Genomic DNA, 22,984 nt, shown 5'->3' on the forward strand with positions numbered 1-22,984 from the left:
AAACACACCCTATGATCTACATATTTATTAAGCTTATTGATTACTGTCTGTCTCCTCTTAACAGAATGTAAATTCCATGAGAACATAAACTTTGGTGTTTTCCTCATGAGAAAAACGATCCCCAGAGCAGTGCTTGGAACACTGCAGGATTCAATAAACATTTATTGAATGAATGAATCCTGGGGTTTACTTTTTAGTGAGGGACAACATATGTTTTTAAAATAAAATAATATTTAGGAATACATGCGGGATAAAGTCATCAATTTCCTATGCTTCCTTTCTCTAAATACAGCAGAGATAACTCTTAATTACTATTGGATTTAGAAGGACATTATGAGTTTGAAGCAGGCTGTGCAAATACTGTGGGTCCCTGAAAAAACTGCAGTCCTTAAAATAATGGAATTACTTTCATCTTTGGACTATTCATTGCAAAGTGTATAAAAATACAATTGATTTGTATCCTGCACACTTCTTTATTAGTTGTAATAGTTTTTAGTGGGTGCCTTAGGATGTTCTACATATGAGATTGTGTCATCTATACCGTATTTCCCCGAAAATTAGACCGGGTCTTGTATTAATTTTTGCTCCAAAAGATGCATTAGGGCTTATTTTCAGGGGATGTCTTATTTTTTTATGTACAACAATCTATATGTATTCATATACAACAATCTACATTTATGCATTTATTCATGTACAAAAATCTACATTTATTCAAATACAGTCATGTCATCTTCTTCTGGAACATCGTCATAACTCTCCAAACCCTGAATTCCGGCTTGACTTTCTTGCGACTCCATTTCCTGTAGAAATATTGGCCCCAATCTCTCATGTTCAGCAATGGAGCTCTCCTTAAATGAGCACTTCTTGTCCAGCTGCCTGCTCGGAGTGCATTGGCAACACAGCTGTCAGTGATCTTATCCCATAAATTCTTCACCCAAGTCATGACCTCTTGCAGGATAGGCTGCACAAAGTTTCCATGCTGATTTCTCTCCATTCTATTTTCAATGTCATCATTGGTTTCCATGCACAAATGGTCCTTGAATGTCTTGTTTATTGCAATATCAAGAGTCTGGAGATAGGCAGTCATTCCTGCGGGAATCATTATTTGATCTGTTCTTCTCTCTGCAAGGAAGTTCTTCATGTCTTTAGCACAGTGAGTGCTGGCTGAATCCCAGACTAGCAGACCTCTTTGGTCACCTCACAAAACAAGTGGCAGCATTAAATCGACCCATTTCCTTATAACTGCTTGTGTGCACCAGGCTTTTTTGGTTTCAAGAACATAAATGCCCAAAACATGTTCAACCTTATCTTTCTTGCCCTTAGTGATGATTAGAGGTGGGAATTTCTTTCCATCCAGAAGAATTGCCAAAATACAGGTAACATGTGCACTTCCGTAACCAGTGGAGGGAATGTAGATTGACAAGGCACCCCTCTGATCAACTGTCGTTTGAGATCCTTGGCCCATAAACACTGCAGTTTCATCCATAGCAATCATGTTGGAGAGTTGGTATTTAGAAAAGTCGATGCCATAAACAAAGGACTGGAATGCAAGTGCACGTTTAATAACTTCAGTATCTTCCAGCTTGAAGTGTTGTTCAATCTTAGAGACAGTTCATATCGCTGAAGGAAGCCATCCAGCCAGTGTTGTGATGCTTTGAATTCTTCTGGGGATATTTCTAACTGTGGTGCCATTGCAAGGGCAAATGCTTGAATATCAGCCAACCAAAGCCTTTGCTCTCCTGTCAGCAATCCACTCACAGATGATGTCTTCCAGCTCAGGAAATAATGGTTGCCGACCTGATCCACATTTGCACTTCTTAGCATTTCCCTCATCCGCCTGTTGACTGAGGTTATTGTACTCTGCTCGCCATTTTCGGACCATTTGGAGATACAACTTCTTCTCTTTGCAGAAAACTGTAAGATTCTTGCCCCAAGAGTCCCCACAATTCCTTTCTTGTACTCGACAGAATAGCTCTTTCTTTTTGCACTCATCTTGTCTGGGGGGTCAAAATATTATTCCCTTTAAATCTACCATTAAATCAAGTGTTAATTGAACACTTACAAGATAGGAGTGGCAACAAAAATGATGACAGTTAAGAATGATGGTCCACACAAAAGTGACAAAAAATTGCAGGCACCAAAATTGAGAAAACATTTCTTTATTTCACACAAGTGCATTAAGTACGTCCGTTACAACACACAACGTATTGAATTATGAAGATTCATATTAGACACAACCACGTCTGTTCATTATCAAGCACTGTGTCTGTACTCCGATCGGTCATTTGGCAATAAGTCTCGAGTTCATCTGTTTACATAGACGCTTACCTCTCGTCCAAAGGCACCCGCTTGGGTATTTACAAATACTTAATTATAATTTATATTATCATTTATTTTAAGTATTAATGTCAATAATATTATTTATCTATATTTATTATATATTAATATTATTATTTTATAATTCAATACGTCCCTCGTGTGTTGCAACAAACGTACTAAATGCGTCCGTCTGGCTGACAATCTCAACTGGGGCTTATTTTGGGGGTGGGGCTTATATTATGAGCATCCTAAAAAATCAGGTTGGGCTTATTTTCCGGTTAGGTCTTATTTTCAGGAAAATACGGCATAGTTTTTTATTTTAATTTTTTTTTTTTAAATTTGGGGTATGTTGGGGAACAGTGTGTTTCTCTAGGGCCCATCAGCTCCAAGTTGTCTTTCAATCTAGTTGTGGGGGGCACCGCTCAGCGCCAAGTCCAGTTGCCATTTTCAATCTTAGCTGCAGGGGGCGCAGCCCACCATCCCATGTGGGAATTGAACCAGCAACCTTGTTGTTGAGAGCTCGTGCTCTAACCAACTGAACCATCTGGCTGCCTCTCTGGAAGCTCAGTAGCAGCTCGTTGTCTTCAATCTAGTTGTGGAGGGCTCAGCTCACAGTCCATGTAGGAATCGAACCAGCAATGCTGTGTTCAGAGCTCACGCTCTAACCAAGACGTCCAGCCGCCTGAAAGTAGATATTGTTTTACTTTTTCCTTTCCAATCTGAACAATTTTTTGTTTGTTTTTGTTTTTTTGCTAATTTGCCCTGGCTAGAACCTCCAGTACAAGTTGAATAGAAGTGGTGAGAGTAGACATCCTTGTCTTGTTTCTGATCTTAAAAAGAAATTATCCTCTCTTTCACCATTAAATATAATGTTATCTGTGAGTTTTTTGTAAATGGCCTTTTTCTGGTTGAGGAAGTTCCCATCTATTCCTCATTTGTTAAATGTTTATCGTGAAAGGGTGTTGGATTTTGTCAAATATTTTTTCTGCATCAATTGAGGTGAATTTCTTTTTCTGTTAATATGATCTACTACATCAATTGATTTTCAGATGTTGAACCAACCTTGCATTATTGGGATAATTTTTGCTTGGTCATAGTGTATAATTCTTTTTATATGTTGCTGGATTCTGTTTGCTAGCATTGTGCTGAGGATGTTTTGCATCAGTATGCTTAAGAAATTGGTCTGTAGTTTTCTTTTCTTGTGATATCTTTGTCTGGTTTTGATATCAGGGTAATACTGGCCTCATAAAATGAATTGGTTTCTCTCTGTTTTTCGGTTTGCTTAATCCATATTTATCTATCTTCAAGTTTGCTAATTCTTTCTTCTGCCAGTTCAAATCAACTGCTGAACACCTCTATTAAATTTTTTATTTCAATTATTGTACTTCTCAACTTCAGAATTTCCATCTGGTTCTTAGTAAAATAATTTCTACCTCTGTATTGATATTTCTATCTGATTCAACATTGTCATCATGCCTTCCTTTACTTCTTTAATCATCCTTTCATTTAGTTCTATGAACATATTTCTAATGGCTATTTTGAAGTATAGGTCATACTTTTCTGTATCTTTGCATATCTCATAATTTTTTATTGAAAACTAGATATTTTCAATAGAATATTGTAGCAGCTCTGGTATTAGACTCTCTTCTCCAGACCTGTTATTATTTGCTTGTTTTTTAAACTGACTTGCTGGATTATTTTATTGAAGTTTATTTCCTTCTCCACCCATAGTGTTAAGACTCTGATGTTGCTCCTCAGTGAGATATGCCTTTGGGTGTGCCCTCAGTAACCCTGGGATGACAGCGGTATTGGTAGGGATCTCTTTCTTTCACTGACCACATATAGCTGTTAAACTCCACTAATTGCCAGCTGATTGCTCTGTTGTTTTTAACATATCCTGGGTCATAAATAGGTCTACAAACTAATACAATCAAATTGTGGCTCCTTTGAAGGAATGGCTTCTGATGTCAGTGTTTGATGTTTGTTCTTACCTCAGAAGGGCTCCTCCCAACCTTCTAATTCTAGTTCTCTCCTGGAAAGTAGTCTACCTACAAGCTAGGCTCTACCTTCATTAAATCCACAAATTTGCTCCCAATTGCATTTTACCACTAGCCCCACTATTCTTGAGAATGCCCTTTAGCTTGAACTTCTCCATGGTCTGTTGTAAATGAAGTTGGCTCCCTTGGAGAAGAGATTGAGAGCTATCTGTTTTATGGCCTCTTCTCCACCCAGGAAAGATCTATGAGCCAGGGCTCTGGATCTAGGGGTGGGGACAAAGGCAAGATTTTTTCTGAGTGACTCTGTGCTCTAAGTGCTGAGTGTTTGCTGGATGGGGATGGCAGCAGCCTGAGCTTGCCTCTCCTGGCATGGAGCCACCACTTCATGAGCTGGGGTAAGGGCCATGGGGCCCCAGTACTCTCAGCGTGTCATGCCCAAGGTACTGTCTCCATTCCACAAATGGAGCCTGAGGGGAAAGGTACCCTCATTTATTGATTGCACTCAGCCAGGACTTAGCCTCAGCAACAGATGCCTGCAGGCAGGATAAGAAATGCTGAAATCCTGCTCCTGGGAATAAAGCCCTCCAACTAGGGGCTGGGAAGAGAAGGATCCCTGTCTTCTTGGTTGCCACAGTGTGTCATGAAGTCTCTGCCTCTCTGAGCTGGGAGAGGAGGAGGAAAATGTAGTCTTGGTTCAGATAACACAAACTCTCATTTTTCTTACCAAGTTCTTGCATATTTGCTTGAATAGCTGTTTCTTCATTTGCTATTTGCCCTTAGGAGCATTTCTAGAGGCTTTAACATTTTAAAAAATAATTTTCACCAGTTTCTCTGTGAAGCAAGTCAGCAGGGCTCCTCACACTATAATGCAGGAAGTCCAGCAACCCTTCATTTTAATGGGTTTATTAATTGTTAACTTATCGCAGAATGGCTATGGAGTATACGCTGCCCACTCATTAATGCCAAATGGTTTTGTAGCAACTAGTGACATGGTATGAGATCCCCAATTAACAGTGACAGATGCTTATGGTGAAACCATACTTTACCTTGGTGAGATCACAGCCACTAAGAGAAAACAGCTCATAGAAGGTATGGGTTTGTCAGTCATTGGATAGACACTATAAGGTAACACAAATAATTAAACAACTAAATCTCAACGTGTTGTACAGGCTTTGAAGAAGTTGAAAACCAATTCGTGTTTCCATCTTGCAGAAATAGCCTGGAAAACAGGATCTTAATTCAAGCTCTGTTTGATTTCTGGACTGAACAGAATAAGAGATGTCTGTGATATAAAACAGGAAACAATTGATTAAGTGTGATCTGAGTTTTAAAAGCTAAATGTTTGGAAAAGTTTTCTAGTCATTTGCAATAATCACATTTACATCTACCTTGATGACTGTGAGGTACTGGGAAACCGCAGAGTGATTCTGAGCTCTGGAAGGTATTTCATATTGTCTAACGTCTTCAGAGAGGTGCTGAGGGAAGCACCTGATGTTACACTGTGAATATTAAGAACACAGAGTCCTTTTATTGCAGTTGTATCTTTCCTTTGATGCTAAAATCTAGCACCCAAGAACTATCAAAGAGTTTGGAATAGGACAACCTATGTTTTCTAAAAATGTTTCAGAAGGAAGAGAGATGTGGTGTGCTCAAATACACATTATTTGACTTTTGACCTAGGGGGTCCCCCATGGCCCCTTCCCCCACAGACTTCAAAATCATTTCCATAATGCTTTTATATCTTCTAAGCAGAAGATATGGAAACAGCAGAAGACTGACATTTAGTTCATTAGGTTAGAACTGAGATTTCTCACCCTGGTGTCTATGGTTACTGAAAAGCCTCACTCTCCCCAGAGAATAACTCCCCTACATCTGTGTCCAGAGCCAGCATGAAATGGTATTTATTGAGTTTAATCATTTTGTAAATCACCTTTTTAGAATTTATAATACCCTATTAGTTGCCCTGCACATACAAATCAAGTAATAATAATATAAGTCAATACATAAATGTGCTCACTACATACCAGGATCTCTTCTAATGGCTTCATGTATGTTAATTCATTAATCACCACAGCAACCTTATGTGGGTGTGAGGCACAAAGAGGTCAAGTAACTTTTCTAAGATGACAGCTGGCAAACAGCAGAGCTGGGGTTTGAAGCTCTGGCAATCACTACAATGTACTGCCTCTATATAAAAACTTAATATTGTTTCTTGGGGCAGCAGAATAAGTGAGCAGTGGAGTGGTCCAAACAAAGTCAGAACAGCTTTCATGCTCCATTCTTTCTCTGCTTACTAGATCACTCTTGAGGGCCTATATATGCATACAGGTGTGTATGAAGGGTGTTACTATTACTGATGTGAAGTTACAGTGGGCAGATAAAAGTAATATACTGAACTGACTACAAGACTTGCATGGTCATCTTAGCATTGCAAGATGGGCTTAAGGCTGAGATTGTTGGACCAATAAATAAAACAGGATACGCAAATGTGCTTTCCAAGGAATGAATAAACTTATGGAGAGTCTGTCATTTCCATTCAAAAGCAACTTTAGTTCACCAGGATAATCCAAAGTCATTTTCTACATTAAAAACAAAACCAAAATTTTGTAACCCCGCTGAAACTCATATATCACCTTCCCCCATCAAAGACTCAGGTTTTTAGTTCAAAAAGCCATTCAAATCCCAAAGCTAGCTGTATGGAAGCCAACACCTAATGAAGGAGGTTAACTGGCTGTGCAAAGAAATCACCAATCATCTGTCAAGAAGTGATTCTTAATGTGGAAAGGTCATTTAATTGGCCATTTGGAGTTGCAGACCTGGAAGCTGTCTCTAACCTGGAATCACCATTCATACAATTTAATTAACTATAAGCTGTTTGAGGAGCAAAGATCTTGTCCCCCACATCTGTGTACATCTCTTGATGTCTGACACATAGTAGGTAATCAGGAAATATTTATTAACTTGATTTGAAGTACTGATCAATATAAAATTTTACAGAAGTGCGTCATACATAATTGGTTGTATGAGTATGTACACCTACTGCATGATTTTGGGAAATCATTTCTTTCTTCACCTGCTCTTTCCCACTGAGGAAAACGAAGAGTTAGAGGATCTCTGCAGTTCCTTCCAGCTCTGAAAGCCTAAATGCAGACCAGCAGTCCATGTCTCAATGAGGGGAGGACTGAATGTCAGGGCGATATTCTTATTTGCTTTGGGGGCTGAATTAAACATTAGCTCTGTTTGAAGTGGGGGCGGTTGGTGGCTGATTCACAAACAGTGAGATTTACAAGTTTTCCCCATTACAAACCACAAGTTGGTCAACGAGGAAATTTCTATATATGCGCAAAGATTGGAAAATCTGAGTTGTGAACTCCACCTCTATATATGTTTCTTGTACTTCAGGTTAAAAGAAGGGAGGTCCTTCCTTTATAGTCTCCAGTAGAGGGAGCCAAATTTTAAGCGTTAACCAGACCACACTTAATTCCATAGCAATGTTTGCCCGATGTATAAAAAGAAAACAAATATTTTGATACTGAATCCTCATTTCTGGGTCTTATATAAAATAGTAGGAACTGTATCATAGAGACCAACACTAATTCTCCAAAAGACAGGATTTTTTCCGAGTAATAAGTACTTGTTTCTTTTTTTAACCCTTCCTGTAGGATCTTTACAAACATTTATTCAGCTTGTGAGTATCTGAGTTCAAGTTCAAATAAAATTTGTACTAGGAAGGTATCACTATAGCTTGGTTATTATTTTACAGTGGGGACTTTTTTGTTTACAGGTAAAGAGAAAGTCATTTTTACTGAAATATAACTGACATATAACATTGTACTATTTTTAGGTGTACAACATAATTTGATATTTGTATATATTGCAAAAGGATCATCACAGTAAGTTTAGTTAACATCCATCACTACACAGTTATATATTCTTTCTTGTGATGAGAACTTAAAGATTTACCCTCTTAGCAACTTTCAAATCTCTAATACTACGCTGTGAACTATACTCACCATGCTGTACATTACATCCCCAGTGCTTATTTATCTTATAGCTGGAAGTTTTGTACCTTTTGACCATCTTCATCCATTTTACCCATCTCCCTGCCGTCTGTCTGGCAACCACCAATCTGTCCTCTGTATCTATGAGTTAGGTTTTTTATTTTTTAATTGCACATATTAGTAAGATAATACAGTATTTTTCTTTCTCTGTCTGACTTATTTCACTTAGTGTAATGCCCTGCAGCTCCATCCATGTCGCAAATGGCATGACTCCCTTTTTTATGGCTGAATAATATGCAATGTATGTGTATGTTATCTAATACACATGAATGAAGAAAATGTGATATATATATATATTTAATATATATTTAATATGTATTAATATATATATAATATATATTTAATATATATGTATGTATATATGTATATATATATATCACATTGTATATATATTTAATATATATGTGTATATGTATGTATATATATCACATTTTCTTTATTCATTCATCTGTCAATGGAAATTTAGGTTGTTTCCATGCCTTGGCTGTTGTGAATAATGCTGCAATGAACAGATATCTTTTCAAGATAGTGATTTCATTTCCTTTGGGTAAATACTCAGCAGTGGAATACCTGGATCATATGGTAGTTCTATTTTTAATTTTAGGAAGGGCCTTTATACTATTTCCCATAGTGACTGCACCAATTTACATCCCACCAATAGTGCACAAGGGTTCCCTTTTCTCCACATTCTGGCCAACATTTGTTATCTATTTCTTTTTGATAATAGCCCTTCTCTAAGGTGTGAGGTGATACCTCACTATGGTTTTGATTTGCATTTCTTTGATGATTAGTGACATTGAGCATCTTTTCATGTACCTGTTGGCCATTTGTATGTATTCTTTGGAAAAATGTTGGTTCACTTCCTCTGCCCATTTTTTTTCCTTCTGTGTTGTATGAGTTCTTTATGTATTTTGGATATTAACTCTTTATCAGATACATGATTTGCAAATATTTTTGCCAAATCTGAAAGTTGCATTTTATTTTGTTGAGGGTTTCCTTTGATGTACAGAAGCTTTTTAGTTTGGTGTAGTCCCATTTGTTTAGTTTTGCCTGTGTTGCTTTCACTTTTGGTGTCAAACAAAAAATCATTGGCAAAAACCAATGTCAGAGCTTGCTCCTATGTTTTCTTCTAGGAGTTACATGACTTCAGGCTTATGGTCAAGTCTTTAATCCATTTTCCATTGATTTTTATGTATGGTGTAACATTGGGGTCCAGCTTCATTATTTTGCATGTGATTGTCGAGTTTTCCCAGCACATTCCTTGGAGAAACTATCCTTTCCCCATTGTATGTTCTTGGCTGAAAAGTCTCAGTTAAGGACAATATTTTGGTTCGATCATGAGAGAAAAAACAACTTGTGGACTGCAGCCTTCATTCCCATGTGCAGGAAAGTTGACACCCTTTGAAAGAACAAGGACTCCTCTCTTGAGAAGGGTTCTGGGTTGAATTGTAACCCCACCCAAAATTTCATATGTTGAAATGCAAACCCCCAGCACCTCAGAATATGACCTTATTTGGAAATAGGGTCACTGCAGATGTAATTAGTTAAGATGAGGTAACAAAACTAGGCTGGACTCCTAATCCAACATGGCTGTTGTCCCTATAAAAAGCAAAATTTGAACACAGACATGCACACATGGCGAATGCCAAATCAACATGAAGGCAGAGATTGGGGTGATGCCAGCAAAGCACCAGAAGCCAGGAGACAGGCGTAGGATACATTTTTCCTCACTGCCCTCAAAAGGAACCAATGCTGCTGACACCTCGATCTTAGATTTCTAGACTCCAGAACTGTGAGAAAATAAATTTCTATTGTATAAGCCGCCTAGTTTGTGGTACTTTGTTACAGTAGTCTTAGTAAACTAATACATGAAGTTATTTTATTCTCTTGTAGTGTTTAGGGAAAAAAGTATTCTTTCTAAACTTCATTTGTAGTTTGTTTTCATTTCAGTTTTTAACACACACAAAAAAATAACTTTTTCAATCTTGCCAAGAAATAGAATTGTAGAAGTTAGAAAATATCATATTACATACACCAGATGTTATCTCTGCTAAAAGCTTATTGTATATACTTTCAGATCTTCATAATTTATAAATATTGATTTGTTTTATATAGGATGCTTTATGTCTCAACGTTATTCACTTAATAAGCCAAACCTTTCCACACTGAAAAATTTTCATTGTTCTCAAGTCCAGTCCAGAGTCTAATGCCTTTAATCGTCAAAATGCTTTTACAATTGCTTGGTCCAAACAACAGTCCAACCCTGGAACCCTCTTTAGTCTTGCACAGTCTCCTCTTTTTAAAATTTTAAACCTCATTGACTTGTTGAATAAACGGGGACAACTGTCTGCAGAATGTTCCACCTTTTAAATTTGTTAATTCTTCCTTCATGGTGTCGTGTAGTTTGCTCTTCTAGCCTTTGTATTTATGATACACTTGAAGACAGAACTAAAGGCTTAATGTATTCAAGTTAAACATTTAGCTAGATCACATCATAGGTGATGTAGTAAACGTTTTATATCAAACATTTCCAATGCTGGTCTGGTGAACTCCTTAAAATAGCATGCGTTGACTAGACATGTATACATTATTGAAATGTATTTTCTCTAAAGCAAGAAAAAGGGATGTTTTCTGAATTTGACCATATTCTAGGAAACAGAAAATGTATATATTTCACTAGGACCGCCTGACTCCTGGACATTCCACACATCCACACTTGAACACAATTTCCTTCTTAACGAGTTTGGCCCCAGGCATGATGGAGCACGTCAGCAGTTTTCTAAGAGCTTCAACTCTTTAATCCTTTTATCTACAAACCCTCTTCCATGATGATCTTCACAGTTACTTACATGTAACATCTAAATGCAGACCTCCCTTAGTTTTAATTACTGACTATATAGCCACTGCAGAAAACTCTTATAGTTCCAGATCATTCTTCTGGGCCTCATTCCCATTATAACCACCTGCGAGACATCCCTACCTGGATGTCCCCAATGCAACATGTCCCAGACAGCACTCATCTTCCTCTACGTCCCCACTTTTCCTGCAGTGTGCTCTCTGCGCATTAACGGCAGCATTGAAGCCACCTTGGACTCCCACGTGTTTCCCTCCTCAGCCACTTAATCGCCATGGCCTGCCAACTCTGACTCTTCAACTTCTCTGTCTGCTGCTCTGTCCACACTCACATCCTCTCTCTCCCGCTCTCTTATAGGAGCTTCTACACTGGTCTTTCTGCTTCCGGCCATGTCCCCTTCAACTATTCCCCTACAGTGCCTTTGAGTCATCTTTCTAATCATTTTTCTTATGATATTACTCACTGCTGAAAGCTCATCATCTCCTGGATAAAGTCTTTTCTTCTGCATGATACACATGGCCTCTCATGATCTGGCTCCTGTCTTCCTCTGCTGCCTCGGCGTCTTTGTCAATTCTGGCCGCTATAACAAAATTCCATACACTGGGGAGCTTAATCAACGAACATTTACTTCACACAGTTCTGGAGGCTGGGAAGTCCAAGACTCAGGTGCAGACAGATTCGGTGTCTGGTGAGGGCTCTCTTCCTGGCTTGTAGACAGCTGTCTTCTGACTATGTCCTTACATGGTGCAGAGAAAGAGCTCTCTCTGCTCTCATCTTATAAGAGCACTAATGCCAACCTAAGGATTCCATCCTCATGACCTCATTTAAACCTAATCACCTCCCAAAGGCCCAACCTCCTAATACTATCACACTGGGGGTTAGAGCTTCAACTTATGAATTTTGGGGGTGATACAAAGTGTCAGCCGGGAATACTCAGCTCCAACCACTTCCTGCCACTCTCCCAAACTGTAGGAATTTTCCAAAATGTATCCTGCCTCTGTGACTTTTATGTAGCTGTTTCCCTGTCTAGAATTCTCTCCTTATCACACCTTGTTCTATGTAACACCATCCATGTGTACTCTTGTACATCATGTATCAACTCATGTGTCCCTGTTTATTGAGAAGCCATCTCTGACTTTCCCTGATAGACCAAAGAACGGCTCTATGATTCCATTACATTTGCACACATACCATTATATATATGCATTAATCATAATATATTACTATCTATTCATAGGTCTATTTCCCATACAATCTATGGTTATAGAGACAAGTCAGCCAAAGGTGTTTAGTAAATATTTGTGTAATGAATGAAGAAATAAATAGACAACATACATTTCTAACAACAACACAGAACTACTAGGTCTTCCACTTTGAAAAATGTTTATTATTTGAAGCCATTTACAGTCCATATTTAAACAAATGCCAAAAAGCAAACTGGCAAACCTCTCAGGTTAAACTGTTTTCTTTAATAAATTTTTATTGAAGTATAATACACATATTGAAAATAAGCCTACAAAAGCTTACAGCCTGATGAATTTTCACAAAGTGAATAGAGTGTGGCAACTACTACCCAGGTCAAAAACAGACGCAACCTGCCTCCTGAAGCAGCCCTGATGACCTTCCTAGTCATATCCCCAAAGATAATCACCACTTCAACTTCCAACATTCTGGATTAATTTTACCTTAATTATATGTTTTGAACTTTTTATAAATAAAATTACATAATACTTTTTTTTTCATCTGTGGACCCAACTACCTTTTCTCCCTCCCTCACTCCCTTCCTTTCTTCCATCCATCGTTCTTCCTTCCTTTCTTTTGCTTACCAGATTTTGTTGGGGGGGGGGAAGTAGTTTTGCTGAATTCATATATGTTTTAACCATTTATAAAATAAGCTATTTCATCCAAGCAAATCAACTTATCGAAAAAACAAGTTTCACGTTCAAGGCTTGGCTATCAAATATCAGATATCACATCTTTGTGACAATTTCTTAGCTAACACCTTCAGATGCCAGCATTCATCACAATGTTTAAATAAAAATTTTCACCTTAGAATAGTTTTAGATTTACAGAAAGGTTGTGAAGAAAGTATAAAGAATTCTCATATACTCCTTACCCAGTTTCCTGTTATTAGCATTACTATGGTACATTTGTCACAAAGAACCAATGTTGATACATTATTGTTAACTAAGTTCATACTTTATTCAAATCACCTTCGTTTTTAATCTAATGTCCTTTTTCTGTTCCAGAATCCCATGCAGGATATTATAGTACATTTATTAACCATGTGCTCTGAGGCTCCTCTTGGCTATGACAGTTTCTCAGATTGTCCTTGTTTTTGACGACCTTGAAAGTTTTGATGAACACGGGTCAGGTATTTTGTAGAATGTTTCTCAACGGGGATGTATCTAATGTTTTTCTCATGATTAGACTGGAGTTATAGGGTTTTAGAGGAAGACCACAGAGGTCAAGTGCCATTTTCATCATATTATATCAAAGGTACATACCATCAACAGTATTTATCACTACTGAAGTTGACCTTGATCATCTGCCTGATGTGTTTATCAGGATTCTCCCCTATAAAGTTACTTTTATTCCCTTCATTTCCATATGGTACTATTTGGGGAAAATGTCAGTGTGTGCAGCCCACACGTAACAAACTGAAAGCTATGCTTATGCCCTCAAAGTTGGAATATCTACATAAGTTGTTCGGAATTCTTCTGCAAGGAAGATTTCTCTGTTCTCCCTCATTTATTTATTTATTTATTCAATCTTTTATTTACTCATGGATATTTATTTTATACTTTGGGTTATAATCTAATACAATTTAAAAAATTTTATCGCTTAAAATTACGTTCCAGCTATGACCATTTGGAGCTCTTTCAGTAGACTCCCATGTCCTTTTGATATATCTCCATTATAGTGTGTGTGTGTGTGTGTGTGTGTGTGTGTGTGTGTGTATTTATTATGCCTTTTAACTACCCATTTCCTTGAGTTTTTCCTTCCCTTTCACAGCCACTGCTTTGCAGTTATTCAATACAATCAGAAATGCCACCAGCTTCTTTTTGCATTTTCTTGCTTTATGAAAGAGCTTTTTGCACACTCCACTGGACTTTAAACTACTGATGAGAAAGACGCATCTTGAAAAGGAATGCTCTTTTCTTTATGATTTTCCTGTGTTCTTTTCTTCAGTTGACTTGAACAGAAAAGTGTTTTCAGATTCCTGTATTTGCTTGAGTCTTTTAGAAATATTTCATTGTCTGATGTACTTCAATTAAAAAACAAAACAAAAACCAAACCACTGTATGCACTATGCAGTTTTTTTTTTAAATAGTGACTAAGGGCTTTTCTGTGGCCAACTCTTGGGTCTTATAAAAAATAGCCCAATCAACTTTTCAATTGCCAGTGTTATATCAATTGTCATATCAATATCCTACCTGAATTTAATCTACGGGGAACTTGTATACAATTTTTAATAAAAATTTGAATTAAATGCATCAAAAATATACAATATTGAAAAATACTGTCCCTTTAATCCATTCTTTATCCCGTCCCATTCTCCAATCACAACTTCAATTTCTTCTCTCCCAAATATTTCCAAATTTACTTCAGGTTATCCTTTTCAATTTGTTTTTCTACTTGGCAACTCTACCAATTTGTATAGACTTAAATTTAATTAAACGCAAATTTTATTCTGATAGTTCTTGAGGTTACGCTAAGAGATATAGAATCTTACGTACTCATCAATGAACATGCATTGGACACCTGTATGAATTCAACACACTAAGTGCTAAGGTAGAAAGACTCTCGTTAGTCCTTAGCCTGCTAGTACAATGTAGAATAAAATACTTATTACTTACAAATACTCAATTCTGCCTTTATTAAATGATATCGAAACCATAGGCCACAAGTTCTAGTGGTATTTAATGAAAGTCTCAGAGGTGAAATATGACACAAGTAGTTTTGAGAAAGTAAAGCAGGAGTTGGCCATGACCCTTTGCTGAGAAAGATAAGGGAGAAAGTGCAGAACGTGTGCATGGCAATTACTATAACACATAAGGGGGGACCTATACTCACGTCATCATCATGAGGTCGAATTTCTGCCTAAGTCTGTTTATTAAGAGGTACTTAGGCTTTTTTTCTCTTGTAATAGAACCAGAATAAAATAAATCTACTTCACGTACATATGTGGTACCTACTAGACAATACATATTGTAATTGTCACCCATCCTTATTTAGAAATTGCTTAGAACAATGTTTTCCATGAAATACTAATAACACAGAATACATTAACATATAGTCCCTGCAAAAATGATTCTATGACAAAATAAGCCTGGGAGATGCTGGATTAAATAGGGCTTAACTACTTTCTGTTCTAGAGAATTTCTCAGGGTCTTTAATATTTGGATGTGCATTGTAATGCTCCAAAAAAGGGGTATGGCATACAGCAGTCCCTGAAGGCATTTGGCCACAGAACACTTTCTTCAAGGAACACCTATTAATAGGGAAATTTGGGAAGTGCTAGATTAATATCAAGAACAAGGAAGAAAAGAAATTTTAAATGACTGTTGGGAGGATGGTGCTGCTGTTAAACAGCAATAGGAAACAAGACAGATAAGATTGCAAATGACATTACTTCATTTTGAACATAAGAAGGTTCTTTTTCTGTCTGGTAGAGATGAGCAGTATGTATGAAACTCAAACTCAGGAGCGAGGTCAGGCTGGCGTTATTGATTATTATTGATTAGAAAGCCTCCACCACACCATCTCAGGACTCCAATCTATTATAATGACTTGTGAGATGGGTCACGAAGAGCCTTTTACTCATATTAGTTAAAAATACCAAGTTTGCAAAAGATTTACACTTTCAAAGAAAATAGAGTATCATAGATTTTTCTCTATATAATGATATGAAGAAACTGGTGAGTGAATGGATACTTTGATAATTCTCTGAAGATGGAGGCTGGACTTCCAGGGCCTCAGATTAGGAGTAAGTAGGCAAAGCTTTCCAGCAAAAGACAAAGAGAAGAGTGTGAGTTCAACTCCTGAAAGAGAGAAGGGGAGAGAAGCTATGTGCATTGGAATATGAGGGTTTGGGTGAATGAAAAGATGCAAGAGCAGGGGGAGGAGGAAAAGATGTGAGAGCAAAGACATTTAATGGGGATTTTCAAGTGAACTGTCATGTGCTGTGTGATATAACTCATCTTCATGCCCCAGTAACTGAAATTAAGTTCTCCAAAAACAATATGATCTATGTGGGCTGATTTTTTTTTTTTTTTTTTGTAAAGAAACCAATGTTTTGTTTGGCAGAGAACCAAGACAGCATCTAACTGCATGAAAAAAGGACAGCCAACTTCCAAGTCACCCCTTTGGTGAACTTTCTTGGCTTCCTACCCAACGTCTATCTGCCCTTTTCTTTCTTCCTGACAGGACCCTGCTTTGCCTCAGGTAACCACCCAGCAGAATCCAGAAGAAGCTAACCCCAGGGAGAGTCTGTTTGTCTAAGCCAATCACGGTAGGCCCTTTGCTAGAGACTGTTTTAGGAATATGCATGGGCTCCAATTGTAGCCACTAAGACTGCCTGGAGGAGGCCTCTGGGAAAGGTTTCCCAGCTCCAGAGAAACACATTCAAGAAGAGACAACCATTCTTTTTCCTCTGGACATCTGCATGTCTGAACATGAGGTCTGGAACCACTTCACCCACTATGCAGCCAATCTGAGGAGGGCAGAAGCCGAGGCCGGACATAACACACTGGGGGCCTGGACTTCTTGTTACATGAGATTGTAAATGTACTTACTGTTTAAACTGGTTTAAACATTTTGTTTCTGGCAGGCAAAAGTATGTGAACTAATGTACACCTATAATAGCATCATATGCTCACTAAACTGCATTCTGAAAAGTTTTCCTATGTCACACCTTTGTTAAATTCTTTTCTGACTGTTATGCCCACCCTCTTCCATATATATATATATGGCTGGAAACCCTGGAAAGAGCCAGTGTTGCAGTTGAAGTCTGAAAAAAGCCTACTGAAAATTCCCTGTTGCCGGGAGGAAGTCAGCATTTTTGTTCTATCCAGGCCCACCCATGTTATGAAGAACCATCTGCTTTACTGGAAGTCCACTAATTGAAATGTAAATCTCATCCAAAAACACCCTCACGGAAACAGCCAGAATAATGCTTGACCAAATATCTGGGCACAGTGGCCCAATCAAAGAGACATATAAAATTAACCATCACCAACTATTGTTTTATTTCCCAACTAATTTTTTTGGACCTCATTACACCCTGGGCCTATCCAAGGCTTTGTGTCATACATGTGAATACTTTCTCTTGTGTATGTCATGGTAAATAAAACAATGAAATCACAGCTGTACATAAAGGTGATCATTGAACCCAAGGTATTGTACAGAGAACGGGGAAAGGCCAAGCCTGTGCAATACCTGGATATTAGAAGTAGGAGAAGGAAGGCAACAAGCCAGCTATGGAGCAACTGAAGAAGCCAGGGCCGTGTGTGTGTGGCTCGCAGGAGTCTTGGGTCAAGACTGCCAATGCTGTGAGAAATTGAGGGTGTCAGAGTTGAAAAGGTAATTGTGGGAGTAGGTTTCCATGAAGCCCTTGGCCAACTCCCTATTTCTATTTTCTACACTACAAAGCCTGGGATTTGATTCGTACTCAAACTCAACCAGATTTGCTATGTCCCTACTATTAGGATACAGCCTCTGCCTTTACCATCCTAATCTCAGTCACCAAGAAGTTGCCAATTTTGCCACCTTTCTACTACTCCTTCCCTTCCACCATACAATCTATAATTTCATATTTGTTCCACTTCGCCTTAGGTAAAGGGTTATAATGCCTCCATAGACGAATGAAGTATTCCAGGTGAGAAATGCAACAAAATAATGAACTTAACCCCATCTAAAGAGGACCTCCCATAATACCCCTGATGATTGTTGCTGTATCAAAATGAGGCCTAGCTTTGCCAGATATGACAATTTGTCAAGCACGCAGAAATCTACATTTTTAAGTAAAAATGCTCTCATTTAGAAAATTTGATTTGATTTTTTTTAATTAATGAAAAAAGAACACACTGTGGAGACTAAATAAAACTTATCTGTGGGACAAATTTAACTAAAGAATCACCATGGTGATATTGCTGCTTAGGATCTGCCCAACCAATCTCCCATTCTCCTTATAGCAGTCTGCATTCTGTCACAGTGGACTCACACCAACAGTTCTGACATAACAATGCGTAAAGGCCAGAAGGAAAATACAAAACAAATGTGAATATATACATATACATATACATATACATATACATATACATATACATATACATATATGTATATATATATATATATATAGAGAGAGAGAGAGACAGAGAGACAGAGAGAGAGACAGAGAGAGAGAAGGAGAGAGAAGTTAATTTTATAAACACACAGAAATAGTGCTGCTTTGGTGTCTCAGGTGGAATCCTACTAGGTATACGTGTGGACCCATCAGGAGGCAGTGTGGTCACTTCCTAAAGACATTCTGCAATGATCAAATCTGAGTTCCAGTTTTTCTTGTTTGAATGGTCTTTGATACTGGTGAGATGCAGTTATGTAAAGAAATCCAAATGAATACACAATACTTACATCTAAAAGATCTAGGTTTTAGAATAATGCGGTAGTGTTCACTGGGTCCAGTACATTCACTTATTCACTCATGGATGGCAACTGAATACTTGGAACGAGGCACACCCCTGCTGAAATCTTCATTTCAATGTACCATTTTACTTGACTAGTTTAAATACAATCTCTCTCATTACATTTTCCTTCTAACCAAACCAAAATTGATTTCTAAGTTGACCCCCTTGTGGCAGACCCAGGTCATTTATGCAAAATAAGATGTTAGTTATTGTGACAATATAGAATTCCTGCTAAAATAGGTGAATAGGTACCAGGCATTCTTCAAAGGTAATGATATCCATTAAGACTTTTTCCTTACAAAAAAAACCACACACACACAAAAAAACAAATGGTAAGAAACTTGACATCCAGATTTAACTTCAAACATCTGTCTACTCTAGATATGTTAATGAGTGTTAGGAGTGATTAAACCTGAATTGGTAGTCTGTGGAAGGGAAGTTAATGAGTTTTAGGAATGATTAATCTTGAAATTGTGGTCTGTGGAAGGGAAGGTAACCTTAGGTGGATGCATATCCACTAAAATAGGTAATATATGAAGAATTAACATTATACACACACACACACACACACACACACACACACACACACACACACACAGGGTGCCAAAAAATGTATACACATTTTAAGAAAGGAAAACTATATTAAAATTGTAATACTCAATATATACCAATAACAAAAGATGAATACAAGTCATGTTTGACTTTCACAATTATAAGAGGTGCTCAACTGCAGCCTTTTATTCTCTCTCACACTGTAGTGTTATATTTTCTCTGCACTCTTCCGGCTTCCCAGACACTTCTGATTATGATGAACTACCGCTTAAGCAACGTTGACCGAAGTGTCCACTTGTATACATTTTTTGGCACCTCCAGCATTTTATATATATATGTATGTGTGTGTATATATATATATATATATACACACACACACACATATATGTATATATATATAATTAACATCATATATACATATATAATATACATATTTATGTATACATAATGTATATGTACATATATATTTATGTGTATTTATAGACACAGTTTAAAGTAGCAAGAAATTACAGTAAAACTTTGCTGGTGAATGCTTACCTGGAATATCCACATTTTCTTTATTAATTATCATTTCTCCACTTACAAGGTTTATAGTTTTTGTTATATTTTGCTAGTCAAGAGTTGGAGGCAATCTAAGTTAACATTTATCATGAAATGCTATTTTATGAATTTATTTTTTAAAGAAATATAATGAGAATAAACTTAGCCTAGGCTGACCAAATAATTAAACCCATTCTTAGAAGAAATAAGAGTTCCACTGCACCTCAAAGGTCACTAGAATTTATTTATGTAACCCTGGGCAACCTACTTAAACTTCTGTAGGTCTCGGCTCACCTGTAAAACCGGAGAGTGAGTCAAAATAACTGCTAGGATTTCTAAATCTAATACTAGATGATTGGATTTTTCCATCAAACCCCTAAAGTTTCACTAAGATTGTCTGCATCTCTGCTATCCCATATACTCAAAAAGTGTTAACTTCAATAAGGAAAAGCACTATGCTGAATAGATAATCCACAGTGCAGCTAGCCACCATAGATAAATCAAAATCTATAAATAGACACTCCCCCAACTCACACACACACACACACACACACTCACACACACCCATACACACACACACGTAAACATTCAACATTATTATAGCGCCAGTGTTACCCAAACTTCCACCATTAGAGTTTCATGTCAAATCTGAAAGCCACCTTTCACTTAAAAGTGGAATTTAGTTAGTTCCCTTTTTAAAATTAGCCATACCCTATGCAATCATAAGATTATGCTAGCTTTATGCATTTTTTCTAATAAAAATTCAAATAAATACCATCCGTAAATAAAATAAAATAAATTCCACCAAGTACTTTCTACAATTGTGTTGTATACCCTCACTGGTGCACACACTAAACTTTGGAAAATACCTGACTAGCTTACAAAAGGAAGGATATACACAGTGGTCTAGAATATAAAATTTGGTTTTAAAGAAACCTACTATAGTAATATTTCCATTGCATTTATTAGGATAGAAAATCATCAACTGTTAAATCCCTTATTCTTTCATTAGTTAGAGGATCTGACTTCATATATTATTTTAAAAGTGGAACAATAGGACCAACAGTTAATGGGCAGAGTTTTTGTTTTACATAGGAATTAGCATAAATCCCACTCTCGTCATGCCAAGTGTTGATGCCAAATCTCTTGGAACCATTTAGATCTGTGAACTGAGAACGACATTTTCTGTGGACTATTGAATAATCATCTTGACAAGGATAACCCTATGGGAGGAGGGAAGAAAGAAAAATGATATTCAGTGACTAAAATATGTAAAAAGGGGTGATTTCTAAAAGTTGATCTTCAATGGTTAATCTTATGATCAAACGCTAATTTTCAAACAATTGATTAATTTAACCTCTCAAAATTACAAATGCCTCAATGAAGAAAATGGCTATTAGATTTATAAGTACTTATAACTCTGAAAGAAGAAACTAGTTCATGGTTGTCTTATTTATAAAACTAAAAAGATAAATTATTACACATTTAAAATTGTTCTAAACCATAAATATACAACATAAAGAACAATTTAAATTTTATAACCATCTACATAAGACACAAACAATTACAATTTCCCTGCCATTGAACACTTTAAAATAAATATGTTATAAACATTCCAAAGAATAATATCTTGGGTTATATATAAGATAATTGCTATCAAGTCACACTTTCCAGTAAATGCCACGCTCAAAGTTTCATTCCTGTAAGAAATTTACCTCACCATTACCCAGTATAACGTTGAAGGTATTTATCCTTAGAGCATATCATAAAAGCTTCTATTGTAATAAAACAAGACACTATCATTGACCATTTCCCAAAGGAAATATTGATTCTTTCAGATTACATTAAGGGTAATGGGGACAAGGAACATAAAGCTCTTGAGCTGATTATCTAATATCTGCCTTAAATTGGTACTAATTTTAAAGCAATATGACAATATTGAAATTAAGTCACCAAAAGCTATAAAACAATGAAAGAACACCAAAACGTAGTTTAATCTTAGAAATAATTTTATTGAAAATAATTGAAAATTTTAACCATATGTTCAACCGTAACAATCATTATTGTGTCTATTTATTCACTAAGAGCCTATTATGAGTTCGGCATGGTTGGTGAGTGCTTATGCCTTTAAATCCATAACAGGGCTCTGAAGTAGGAATTACTACTCCTACTTAACATATAAGAAACGATGATTTGCTTAAAATCACAGAAGGAGAGAATTTAAAGACTACCAATATTAAGTGACTCAGCCAGGACTTCAAACTAACCAACTAACTGTAAGACCCATTAACCCTCCAGGCCCCACATGAAATTCTTAATAATTAAGAGATGAAAAGAAATATAAACAATAAAATCCTAAAGTTACATAATATCCATGTCACTTTCTGTATAGTTTGGACTTTTGCTTTTTGTCATTGGGGTCTATTTCTGTGGGGTTTGTTTGTTTATTTGTTTGTTTGTGGTCAGACAGAGGCGTTTTAAATGAGATCTGAGCATCACTGGCCCAAACTGCCTTCTCAGAGGGAGGCAGGATCTGCTCATTCCTACCCCAGCTGCAGTCAAACTGAAGAGAGCTTCTAATGCAAGGTCATTGTGTTCATTTAGCATTTCCTAGGCAGAGAGGACAATTCATTTTAATGAGGTGAGTGACAAGATTAGATGTGATGTTTTAGGAAAAGGACTCTGGCAGTAGGAGGTACTAAAGACTGAAAGTGGAAAGGATTGAATTCGGGAATTGTGATTAGCATTGGATCTCAACAACTCAAATGTCATCAGCTAATGGATGGGTAAACAAAATGTGGTCTATCCACACAATGAAATATTATTGGACAATAAAAGGAATAAAATACTGATAGGTGCTATAGCACAGATGGACCTTGAAAATATTATGCTAAGTGAAAGAAGCTAAACCAAAATGCCATACATTGTATCATTCCTTATATGAAATGTCCAAAACAGGCAAGTCCACAGAGA

The 22,984-nt window shown here is 37.0% G+C and overlaps 1 protein-coding gene across 7 annotated transcripts in view; it reads right to left on the reverse strand.

Moving 5' to 3' along the window:
* Window positions 1-22,984, reverse strand: part of CFAP95 (cilia and flagella associated protein 95) — a 138,096-nt gene that overhangs the window by 42,849 nt on the left and 72,263 nt on the right. The window contains exon 6 of one of the 7 annotated variants that reach the window (XM_019730568.3): window positions 19,965-21,234. The exons of the other annotated variants lie outside the window; for them this stretch is intronic. Coding sequence (XP_019586127.3) covers window positions 21,046-21,234 — 189 coding nt within the window. The 3' untranslated portion in view covers window positions 19,965-21,045. Of the gene's footprint in view, window positions 1-19,964; window positions 21,235-22,984 lie in introns of those variants that run through there. 7 annotated transcript variants of the gene reach the window in all.

Source organism: Rhinolophus sinicus, chromosome 16, assembly GCF_057876585.1.
Source record: "Rhinolophus sinicus isolate RSI-liver-muscle chromosome 16, RSI-T2T, whole genome shotgun sequence".
Classification (NCBI taxonomy): Eukaryota; Metazoa; Chordata; class Mammalia; order Chiroptera; family Rhinolophidae; genus Rhinolophus; species Rhinolophus sinicus.